At 36.6% G+C, this 12,242-nt stretch overlaps 1 protein-coding gene across 2 annotated transcripts in view; it reads left to right on the forward strand.

Moving 5' to 3' along the window:
• The first annotated feature begins 1,980 nt into the window (after positions 1-1,980).
• The window catches only part of AGMO (alkylglycerol monooxygenase), a 329,212-nt gene continuing 318,950 nt past the window's right edge, over positions 1,981-12,242 (forward strand). For both annotated transcript variants that reach the window (XM_019659889.1, XM_019659890.1), the window contains exons 1-2: positions 1,981-2,284; positions 3,685-3,815. In XM_019659889.1, the coding sequence (XP_019515434.1) occupies positions 2,159-2,284; positions 3,685-3,815 (257 nt within the window). In that variant the 5' untranslated portion in view covers positions 1,981-2,158. The remainder of the gene's footprint in view (positions 2,285-3,684; positions 3,816-12,242) is intronic.

A 12,242-nucleotide genomic window follows, 5' to 3' on the forward strand; every position in this document is an offset into this window, starting at 1 on the left:
CTCAGCAGTCAGTAAAACAAAAATGCTGTATATTCATATACAGCGTGAAAGAATGTTCCTGATAAGTTGTTGGCTCCAAGGAGGACAGTTGCTATATCTTCTGTTTAATATAGTCTGTTACCAGAAAAACCAAACAATGTGTGTATGTACAAATGCATTTACCTGTTGGTAATAATAATGATACTAACAATTAAACTTTGTAGGAAAAATAGGTATGCAAAAATACCCACTAGGACAAATTTTTCTTGTGATGTTGAAGGGAAGGATATGTGTGTGTATGTTGAGGGGAAGGGGTGCTGCTATTTTTACTTTAAATATCACTATGTTTGAATATTTCTCTTCCATCATGCATTACATATGTAATTCAAAAAAAAAATGGAAAAGCAGGTAATAAAACACTGTGCCTAATCTGATCACTTTTATTAAATATGTATGTCCATATGTATTCATTTGCAAGTACAGTCAGTTTTGCAATATTTCAAAACGGCAAATTTGTTCCAAACAGGATTAATATTTTAGGCAATAACTTGAGCCTGCCATCGATGCTTATGTGTGATTTTGTCAGTGAGAAACACCAGGTGAATGTTAAAGGTTACACCCAACTGAGCTGAACGGTTTAGGAATACACAAAATGTACACATGTGCACATGCTTTAAACGTGTATCAGCGTCCTCAGTTCACCTGTGTGTTACTAGCCATGGGATTCGTATCTGGTTTACAACTTCCTATCTGACTTCAGGTAAGCCTCTTTCCAAGACTCCACAGTAACTCACAATCTGTAACTCTTCCAGTGCCTACTTCCACAAACAAACATCAGGTCTTTTGAAAGATAAAGCGACAGATTTATTGCAGTATTTATCATTCCTTTATGTAACATGTACGTTTAAAAATGTGCCACCTTTTTTTTTAGGTTCTGATTTTGTGTGTGTGTGTGTGGGGGGTCATTACAGAGTTTACGAGTTTGGAACTCTAATCCCATTTTTTTCCTCATAAACCCAGTGGTTTCTATTGCAGTTTTGCATAGTATAGTGACTTTTAACAACACATATGTCACAGGATAACAGAACTGACTGTACATACACCGAAATGTTAATTACTTTGGGTAGTAATTTATTTGTTGCTTATCTAATTTTTTTTCTGAAACAATTGTGTATTAATAATTTAACTGAATCTACATACACATTTTTAAAATGAAAGTTAAGGTGATAACCACAGGATGACTACAGCTATTCTAGGTGGAGCCTTGAGGCTATTCGAGGATGCTCCACTAGTTCACTAAGGATGCCATCAAGTGCCCTCTAGTCTACTTAGAAAGAATAAACAATTTAAGCTCCTCCTAGAAAACAGACATAAGGTCTCACAGTCACATCTTGGCAGCTTTTTAAATAAGACAGTCCCCCTAAATTCTAAGAATACAGATGTGACTAGTCAAGATTCCATTAAACAATGTAGACCGTGTAATAAGGCAGATGCCTCTAAATTGCTTTGCAAACACTCAAAAGGTAACATGATACAGATCCAAAAATATATAGGCAAAGACCAGTGTGATATACAGACTCAGTGCTTATTGACTTTCAAGCTTAGTCTTGTTAAGTGAGATTAGAGCACCCTGTCCCTTCAGGATGTATGACTCTGTGGGGAGACAGCAGACTTGAACATCATGAGAATTCCAAAAGGGAGGGGAAAAAAATTTCTTCATGCGAATTGAGTCTTGAATTTCTGTCCACTTTTTCAGACTACACTTTCACCAGTGAACACTTGTTTTCCTCCCCCTTTCGAAGGAGGTATTATGTGTTTTTTGTTGTTGTTTGTCTGGTTTTTTTTTGTTTTTTTTTTCCCCTAAGGGTAAGTAGCTCCACCTACGGTCAAACTCTATTGTTTGTTTATCTTTGATTTGGGCGTGATTCCCTCTTTTCCTCCCCCACACGCCGGTTTCTAGGACAGCGCCCACTGAACTTTGAACTCGTTCTTGATCTCAGTACTTTTCTGTCTTTTCAGCACAGAATCTGCTGTTGGCTGAGCTCTCCATGGAGCTTTGTTTCTAGCTGTTCTCTGACAAAGGGCTTGTTCTGTGAAGCACATCTCTTCTTTGTTCAGTCTCTGGCTTCAGCCATTGAATCACAAATTCTCTCCAGCTGGGAAGCAGACGAGGGCAGAGATGAAGAACCCGGAAGGCCAACAGGATGTTTCTGTTTCCCAGGGATTCCGCATGATGTTTTACGTGATGAAGCCCAATGAAACCTCATTCCAAACCCTAGAAGAGGTGCCTGACTATGTAAAAAAGGTGAGACTATCTGGCAACAGGCTGCTTTGGCTTTTTTTCTTAATATGAAGTAAGTTAAATACATCCTTGGTGTTTGTCCACTTTCATTCTTCAAATTATTAAATTCTAATAAAAAACAATTCCTTTTCCTAAAGATATGGAGCAAACACAGAATTTGTACTTGAATTAGATTTCTGTACAATATCCTTAACCATCTTCTACTAAACTCCCCTCCCTGATATGTCACTCTAGAATATGACAAAACTTTCAAAAGTTTTCCTGGACACAGTAGCATTACAAATTTAGCTGTTGGAAGCTCAGTGTGGAATGGCTATATGACATCATTAAACTTTGTAACAATTTTGTTTTTTTAAGGGTAAACTTGTCTACCACCTCCCAGGAAACAATTTCCTCTTTAATTTGGTAGAGTAGTGCTGCAGAATGGATATACAGCTAACTGAGTCCAACTCTGATTTCCTAACTTTGAACTTGAACCAAGTTTTATTTGAAACTCTGAAGTGTTTAGAGGCACTTTTCACTTTTGGTTCCTGGCTATGATTGGAAGTGGAAATATCCAGAATTAGAACTTGAATACTGAAGTTCCCCACCCTGTCAAAATTGTTCCTACAACACTTATTAGTTCAGGCCAGAAATAGAAAGAAAAAAAAAATGACATCAGAGAATATGTTCTTGGGAGTTCAGTTTAGGAAACTTCACAATTCATGATCAGCTTCAAATGAATGAAACCCATAACTTTTTCAGGATTTGATATTATTCCTTCTTTCTGGTTTTTTAAGAAAAAAAATGTGGTACTTAACATCTTCATAAATTATTTTTTATATTGCAACTCCATCATTAGTGGAACCTAAAAACACCTATTATATAAAGCAAAATTAAAGCTGAATGAATAAAACTTGCTGTTTCAAGCATTTAACATGACCTTATTTTTTTAAATACTCAGAAGAATATTCTTTGTTCCTATAGTTTCAATTTTGTCATCCCTGTAATTCTAAGATGAAAAATCTAGATTCATGGTATATCCTTAAGGAATACCTTTTAAAGCGAGTCTAGCTTAGTGACAGGTAGATAATGGGTAGATAATAGACAAATAATTGCACTTATTTTAAAATGTATTTTTTAGGTCTAACTTGAAACATGTTCCTGCTAATCTTATTTTCGTAGCGCAATTATCATGGTTACCTCTGCTTACATTTTATTTTCAAATTGGATGATAGAATTGGAGCTCCTGTTTAGTATACATCTGAAATAATCAAATGTACTCGTTAGGAGAAAATGGTTCTCTAGGAAAGGTGTACGCCTATTCCTTGTATAAGATGTCACTCTGGGATGACTACTGAGGAAATGTGAGAGAATTGTATACCGAGCACAATCACATCTTTTCTCTGCAATTTCCTTTCCAGGCAACTCCATTTTTCATTTCCTTGATACTGCTTGAACTAGTTATCAGCTGGATTCACAAAGGGAAGCCCTCAGGCCGTTTGGATGATGCATTAACATCAATATCAGCTGGTGTCCTGTCTCGGCTTCCAAGGTGAGCAGCACTGATGTAATAAACTGAAATTCTCAAATCTGAGGGAAAAGGAATTCGTTAATTTTCACATATATCTCCAAAGAATTCAGTTACTGTCATCTAAAATCTTGGTATTTTCTTCATCGTGGATTTTTCTATGCATTCATGAAAAATTACTGCTTCAATTATTATTTATCTTGATTACTGGCTAATTGGTGCCCCTGTAAATTTTGTGCCTGAGGTATGTGCTTCATTTACCCTACCCGAGTCCTGGCCTTGACTTATGGTGTTGGTATCTATTGGACAGTTAATTTTGCCTCAGGAAAATTCATATACTATACCATTCTGGTGTACAGGCACTCCCTGGTTAAAATCACGCAAAACTCTGGATTACTACAGTGGTCCTTAAGTGAGTCCCCTCTCTCTAGTCCTATTTCATTTGTGGCCAAACATTTCCATAATGGAAATCCAATGGAAACTCTACAGATTCCCTAGATAATGTACACATTCCTTTACTGATCTATGGAGGCCTTGGTCTATCCACTGTCATTCTCCTTCCCCCGTTTGCGTTATTTGTTCCTTCCATACTCTACTTCTTGCCATTGCCCGGATGTCACACGTGTTTTCCTCTGCTTGGGAAGCCACCCATATGTCCAACAGTGGTTCATTTCTTAAGTCTAGGCATAGAATTCTCTTGAAGAATCAGTCTTCAGCAGTCATTTTTGTTTACCCGCCCTGTGTTAGACACCGCTTCATTATGGTCCCATGGAATCTTGTGCTTACCCCAGATATGGGATTGCCTCACTTGTTTTCACTCCCAGCCCTTCCTGCTAGCTTGCTTGCAACTTGAGAGCAGAGGTGTTCATCTTTCTTCATAGTATTAACTCCTGTGCCTGGAATAATGTTTGGTACTTGGTAATTAAATAATAATAATAATAATAATAATAATAATAATAATAATAATATCCTCATAGTGTTATGTTGATAATAAATTGGATGATGAAGAGACCTAACAACAGTACATAATAAATGACCTACTACTTTGTAGAAAGAGTTATTATAATGTGTATTGAGGAGAAATCCATGAATGGAAGGTTCTTCAGTACAGGAGGATTTACCAAAGAGACAGAGGGTCAGGGGAGATTCCCTTAGAAGTATGTGCTCTGTGCTGCTTCCCACCCGTTGCCTCTTGTACTGTTTAAAAAACTTTGGTTCTGACCAGTGCTCACTTCTTTGGAATTTTTCTGTGAACCGCCCAGTGGGAAACCAAGTTGAATTTTAATAAAGAATAATAATAATAAAATAAAAAAGATATCTGAGAAAAGGTAAAATCATTTCATACAATTGAATAAAATTGTTTAGTTAGGAGGTCAACCTACAAGTAAGATTTATTTTATAAATGTTACTATGAATAAGATAGGTTAATAGGCATGAAGTAATAAAATTAATAATCATAATAAATATGATAATTACTCTCTGATAAATTACGTGTATGGTTGCACATTGTTTTCTGAATCAGAGGATAATATCTCAAGGTATTTGTAGTTAATTACTAGAATGCTCTAAATAAGAATTTATAATTATCCTTAATGTCCTCTGTTTCATATCTCCCTTGAACAGAACTGAACAAGAAATGCATTCAACATACTCAAGGAAGGGATAGGTAGATTTGGTATTGAAAAATACCCACTGGGTTATTGTAGTTCTTTCTGAGAAAGTTAAGAGTATAGGTTTATCAAAATTGAACAACTGGTGGACTGTAAAAATAATTTGATAGCTGAGAAGTGTCCTACAGGTGCGATTATGGATCACAAATTTTGTTGAGTTGAAATGGATTTATTTTTATTTTATTTTATTTTTTTAAAGATTTTTATTGGGGAATTGGGGGATGGGAACAGTGCTGGGGATTTGGGGGAAGGGGAACAGACAAGTTGCTGTCCTTTTGTTCTTCAGTCTAGTTGCGGAGGACATTGCTTCACTGGCCCAAGTTGGCACCATCATTGCGCTCTTCCCAGGTGAGGCAGATCATTTGCTGGCTTCTGGACGGCCACTCACAGCGGCTGCTGGCCGCTCACGCTGGCTGCTGGCTACACACGGTAGCCCACGGCAACCGACTGCCACAGGGGCTGCAGCCTAACCATCACCGGCTACTCATGGCAGCCCAGCTCCAGGTTGAGCTGTTGTTCAGCATCTTAGCTGTAGAGGGCAGTGTCACTGGCCTTCATCTGTGGGATTCGAACCGGGGCCCTCTGGCGTCCCAAGCCAGCTCTTAACCAATACGCCATTCAGCCGGCCCGAAATGGATTTATTGAAAACTCAGGGAGACATAAGTTGAATGAGTGCTTCTGCATTTCTTTTACGTTTTCAAGTTTGACTTTGGTCAAATGTGAAATTTGATTGTTCCCTTATAGTAACTATTAGAAATATAATCTTCATCCTCAGTACTATATTTCTGCTCAGCAGTGTGATTTTTAAAAGGTACAGTTATAGCAGGATGTGCAAGAATCAGAAATATATTTTTGCCAAAAACAAACCCCAAAAGCATAAGGAAGATGGGGAGAAGGAGTGGTGGGGGGGAGAAGGAGGGAAGGAGGTAGAGAGAGAACAGCAGTTCTTTTCCTTCACACCCCACTACTCATAACACTCCTTAAGCTAACACAAGCTGTTAACTCTGGTGCCCTTTGAAAGAAAGGTGAAAGGTTGCGAACTTGAATTTGGAGCATATTTTTCTGTAGTCGTATCTTGAATGGGAATGGCAAATGGCTTCGTTTTTGTTCTTATACGTGTGAACAGCATTTCTAAATTATGAAACGTGGTGAATTTTGTACGTTTTGCAGCGGATTTTACTTTTTCTAGCTTTTTTATCTAAAAGAGCTCAGCAAAGCAAGTGATCTGAAAACGAAATTTAAAAATATGGTTGTTTATTTTGTTGTTACTAAAAGAAAAAAGAGGTAAGCAGAGAAGGAGAGCGGATACTCAGGATCCATTCCATTCAACCCTTCGACAAAAGATGAGAAGCGGGGGTTAACAGAAACTCTTAAAAACAATATTTCAGATGATACTGGAGCATCAAGGGGAATCCTTGTGCAAATCATTAACAGCTGAAGGTTAGATTAACATGGCGCTGATCGTATCCTCTCCGAGGGACTAATTTCATTTTCTACAGGAGCAATAGGGCTTTGCCATTCTTAAAATACGTGATGGGAAGAAAAGTGGCGGTATACCAATTGTTAATTCGTTTGTGAGCCATCACGTAAATAGGCATGTGGCCTCTGACAAAAGAAGTTGTGGAAATCAAAGTGAAACCCTGAACATGTTTTTCCACTTTGCCATTCGTGCCATGGAAATGCTGTATGCACGCTGAGGAAAAACAATGTTCATTTGAGGATCTCAATTTTATTATTACATAAAATTTGAAATATCCTGAAGATTAGTAACATGCATACCATATTGATAGAAAAAAAAAACAAACACCAAAATCCAAAAAAAACCGACATCCTGTATCTTTCACATCGTTATGTAAGGGAAAATAGTCATCGTAGACAAGATTGTATCTTGTTTACAAGCCTGTCGAACAGACCATCATGTATAATAAAAGTCCATGTGTCCTAGGAACCAGATTCCGGGCAGGCCTGCATCTGTTTCGCTCTTCTGAAATCCAGTAGGCAGCCCTCCTAGTCAGAATCTAGTCTTGGAAGTTATAGACGGATCTTTCTAGTTATCATAGTTAAATGCAGTATATCACATGCAGATAATCTGCCTTTCTACCAATTACTTGCATATGTGACTATAAAAAAAAATTAAACGTACAAAAATTTTTACTAAATCCATTTTCTTTCATAAAATCTCTCTAAAACTTGTGAACTAGCCTGCTACTGACTTAAATGCTAACGAGTGAAAAATAATCACATTTTTTTTTTCCTGCTTGTTTAAGCAGAACTCAATTTCCAATCCTTCATTAGAAAACCGGGACCTCAATTTGTTACTTCCTTCCAATGTTTCTGCTTCCATAAATTGCATCCTCCCCAGAGAAATTTTATTCCCGATATAAATATCTACAGTATGTTTGTTTTTAATGGGTTCATTTATTCTGTTGAAACAGCAGATTATAAATCAAATTGCAATAGGTTGGAGGGATAATTTAAGTAGGTAAATTTTCAAATAAGTTGGGGACACTCCACTTTTAATACATATGGGTCACTGCCAAATTTCACTATGGAGTTAGCTCCGCAGTGTTCAGCCTTACGTATGCACAGTTTTACTGGCCATGACTGCCATGGAATTTTCCATTCCTGACAAGAAAGTTTCAAAAAAAAAATTTAAAGAGGAGGAAATTAAACTTCTTTGAAATACTTTTTACTCCTTGGGGTGTGACTGGAGAATAAAGAAAAATTGTGTACTGGGTTTTTAATACTAGACTTTAGTATCGGAGGTAATACTGCCTTAGGGCAACATCAGACTTCTGACAAATGAGTGCCTGTCATTTTGGATGATGACTTTAATAAAGTTATTCATTGTCCAAAATAAGAGATCGATGCATTGTGTAATGTTAAGAATAATATTTTGTTATTAATAGTAACATTTATTAACTTAAAAAATCATTCAAAGGACACCCCATTTGAAGAAAATAAATTTTAAAGATCTTGCTGGTGTGTTAATTATATTTGCTAGGGAGAATGCCTCATTTCCTCTAAACTTTTACCTTAGAAACCTTACAAATAGACTTTGTTGTTATTAATTGCATAGCTTCAGAGATTGCTGTTAGAACAACTTTTCCTTATGAATGCAACTTTCTTTGTGCTTATTAGTCTGCATCTGTGTTCTTATTCAACAGAGTGATTAAGTTACTTGAAGTAATTTACTTCTTGCACAGTCAAGAACGTAGCAAATTTACTTCTTTCCAATCTACTACATGGTGTTTATAAAAGTCTACGGTTTTGTGCTTGTAGTAAAATGTAATAAAATAAAGTAATTGCTTTATAAATAATGTCTTTTCACAGTACATAATAGCAGTACGAATTTTATCTGTCTGCTGAAGGTAGAGATTGTATCATGTATTTTGTTATTACTGAGCAAAAATTAATATTCCACTAGATGGAGCAAAAGTGGCAGTATCTTTATAGATAAACAGTGCAAGGTTTAAGGTTTAAGCGATTTTGAAATAAATAAATAGCAAAATTTCTCGGAAAAGCCAATGCACGCAATACAAATATATTTATTTATTTATAAGTTCCTGAAGTTTATAAGGATATTTAGAATGATCTCACTTAAATATTTATTTATTTCCTGATTTCTGGGACAAGATTATTAGAAATAAAAATATCTAATTTATATTTTTCAATTTTGCACAATACGGGCACATCAGACAGCACACACAGCTCTAATATGAAATAGTATAAATTGGCAGATGTCTGTGACTACTGGGTACGTAATTCAAAATGTTGAAAGTTGCTTTGAAATTTTAACAGTTTGCAATGAGAGCATTACATCAAATTTCATTTGTATGATTAAAACATGAGAGTATTTGAGAACTAGATCATTTTAGAGTCCATTCAAACTAATGCTGTCATATCTTAAATTAGCCCTGAAATACTGAAAGGGTGAGTGATATGCCCAACATTTCCTTTTTATTTTTGATGATAGGTACATTCAAATTGAGATGACTGAAAACTAACGAACTTTCATTAATAAGCTCAACCCCCAAATAATATTTATTGTAATTTATTATTTTAAGGTCTCAACCCTATAAATTAACTTTATCTTTAAAAAAAATCCAGGATCATACTGGAATACCAATTTAGTGCCTTACCAGGTTTTATAGTAACTAAATATTGACAGGACAAATTTCTAGTGTTGGGAGAATATGTTATATAAACACATAAAGAATTAGGGTACTTTTCGTTTGCCAAAAGACATACTTAAGACCCAAGAGAAAATAGCTATTTAGGGGGAATTTATAAAGAAAGTAGGACAATGGAAGGAAAGCCTCTCTATATACAGAGGATTATTGATTAGAGGATTCTAATGTCTCTTTATATTTAGATCACTTTTTTTTTGGTCTTGCATTCAGACTTAATGAATAAAAGGGATCTAGTATTTAGTTATTGAAAGCCCCTGTATTACCCCATTCACTCTCCACATGATACAGTAAGCTCACTATTTACATACATATTACACATGTCACTTCCCACAGGATGGGGTTTACAGAGTTGAAGTTTGAATTCCAGAGCACAGAGTCATATGCTGGGGTGGGGGTGGTGCGGGAGTGGGGAGAGTAGGGCTGGGAGAAGATGAAGGAATTTGGAAGAGAAAGAGCAAGGAGCTTTGGTTTATGATTCAAGGTCTGGTGGGAACATTTTTGAAAATGTAGGTGCTATTTCCTGCAATCAAGGGTTTTCCAGAGCTTGATAATCATTTCCCAGCTGTATCCTTTTGCTGAATTGTTTTGAGTTGTGGGCAGTCCGTGGCTGTTTTTTCCCATTTATGATGGAAGATGATCATATTCGTCTTGCTGATAGAAAGCAGGGAATTGAACTCCCACAGCTTCTCGCCTCTTCCCCTTCGCCTTGAGGAAAGTTTGGCTTCGTGCTAAAGTGTGAAGAAAAAAAAAAAAAAAAAGCCTGGACCGTAGTATGTCAGGCGTATTTCAGCTCGATTTGTGTCAAGCCTAATAAGTAAGTTGACAAAGTAATAAATTGGGTGTCTGCTTAAGTTCTGGCACCTGTACAGGAAATAAAAAAGTATTTCAATTGCAGGCAGGTTCTCTTTGTGTTACAAATAGAGGTTTTCCAGGGACCCTCTTTTATTGAAGTCTTGGTATCTTAAAACCCATTTTAGTTGTCACTGGAAATGACAAGAAAGATAGCAGCTTTAGTGAAAGATGCTGAACTGATGGGACATTGATGAGGCTGGTGATTGATGAGGTTTTCCCTGCCCACCAGCGTGTCCGCTCCTACTCTTGTGCTGTCCCTGGTACCTAGTAGGCTCTCAACATGAATTTATCGAAAGATTGAATGAACCCTTGAATGGATCAGTTTTGACAACAGATACTAAAGCTTAGATAAAAAGCTGTAGATTATTTCAATTTTCTAAGTTTTAATTTTCTTTCTGGATCATGGTTTTTTAGGATTATTGACTGAGGCAATTTTTCCCCTCGGGAGATATTTGGAACTTTTGTTGTCACAACTTGAATAGAGGGCTGTGCTAGTAGTATCTGGAAAATAGAGGCCTGGTATGCACTAAATAGTCTGCAATTCAGAGGACAGTCCCTTGCAACAAAGAATTATCTGGCCAAAGTGGCAGTAGAGTCAAGATTTAGAATCCTCATTTTAGAGAAATTATTAGGTTTAATCATATAAAATTGATATTATTTACCATTTCTTAACCTAAAAGTTGAATTTTATATGGTTAACCCTTTACTAATGGGTAATTAGGGAGCAATTTTAAGATTTCATAATTTGAGTAATAGTTTCTATAGGAAAGAACCCTACAAAAACATCATTTTGTCCAAATATCAATAATGATGCTTTAGAAGCCCTAGTCTACATATATAACAGTTACCAACCAAGCTAATATTCTTTAAAATAAAATTTGCTCTATCCCCCTACTTTAATAAATAACCTGGATAACAAATTGGAAGAAAAGATTTATTTATTTTTAATTATTTTTATTTTTCAATTGCAGTTGACATTCACATTATTTTATGTGAGTTTCTGGTGAATGGCACAGTGGTTAGACACATATAATTTATGAAGTGATTCCCCCCGATTAGTCTAGTACCCACCTGGAACTATACATAGTTATTACCATATTCTTGACTATATTCCCTATGGGAAATAGTTTGGAGATTCATCAAAAAAGTTAAAAGTAGAACTACCTTATATTCCACTTCTGGGTATTTATCCAAATAAACCCAAAACACTAATTCAAAAAGTTTTGCACCTCTGTATTCACTGCAGCGCTATTTACAATAGCCAAGATACATGGATTGGAAGACAAATGGTAAGTTTAGATTCTTGGATTCCTCATCATTCCAAAACAACGTGGGAGCCCCCGGCCCATGTCCTGTCCTGTGTCATGAGGGGCCTTATGCACACGTGTGTGGACATCCTAGACTGCTTGTTCCAGCTCTGTCTACAGGTCCAAAAATAGACACGCTTGAATACTGTGTGACATCCAGGAGTTCACACACCTGCACAGGTCAGCCTTGTGAAGGATTTGACCCGGAAAGAGGCCCATGTAGGTGCTGCAAGTAGGCTTGGAACACTTTAACAAGGGATTCTGGGGTATCCAGAGTGTGACCCAGGTTGAGACAGGAGTTCTGGGCAGGCACTTCTTTCTGATCATGGACTGGCACTCAGGGACAAAAATGATGTTTCCAGCCATATAACTATTGAAGGAGGTCATTGAGAGGAATGCTGATTGGCCCATGAACTGGACCCTGGCTCC

The sequence above is a fragment of the Hipposideros armiger genome, unplaced genomic scaffold (assembly GCF_001890085.2).
Source record: "Hipposideros armiger isolate ML-2016 unplaced genomic scaffold, ASM189008v1 scaffold_305, whole genome shotgun sequence".
NCBI classification, from domain to species: domain Eukaryota; kingdom Metazoa; phylum Chordata; class Mammalia; order Chiroptera; family Hipposideridae; genus Hipposideros; species Hipposideros armiger.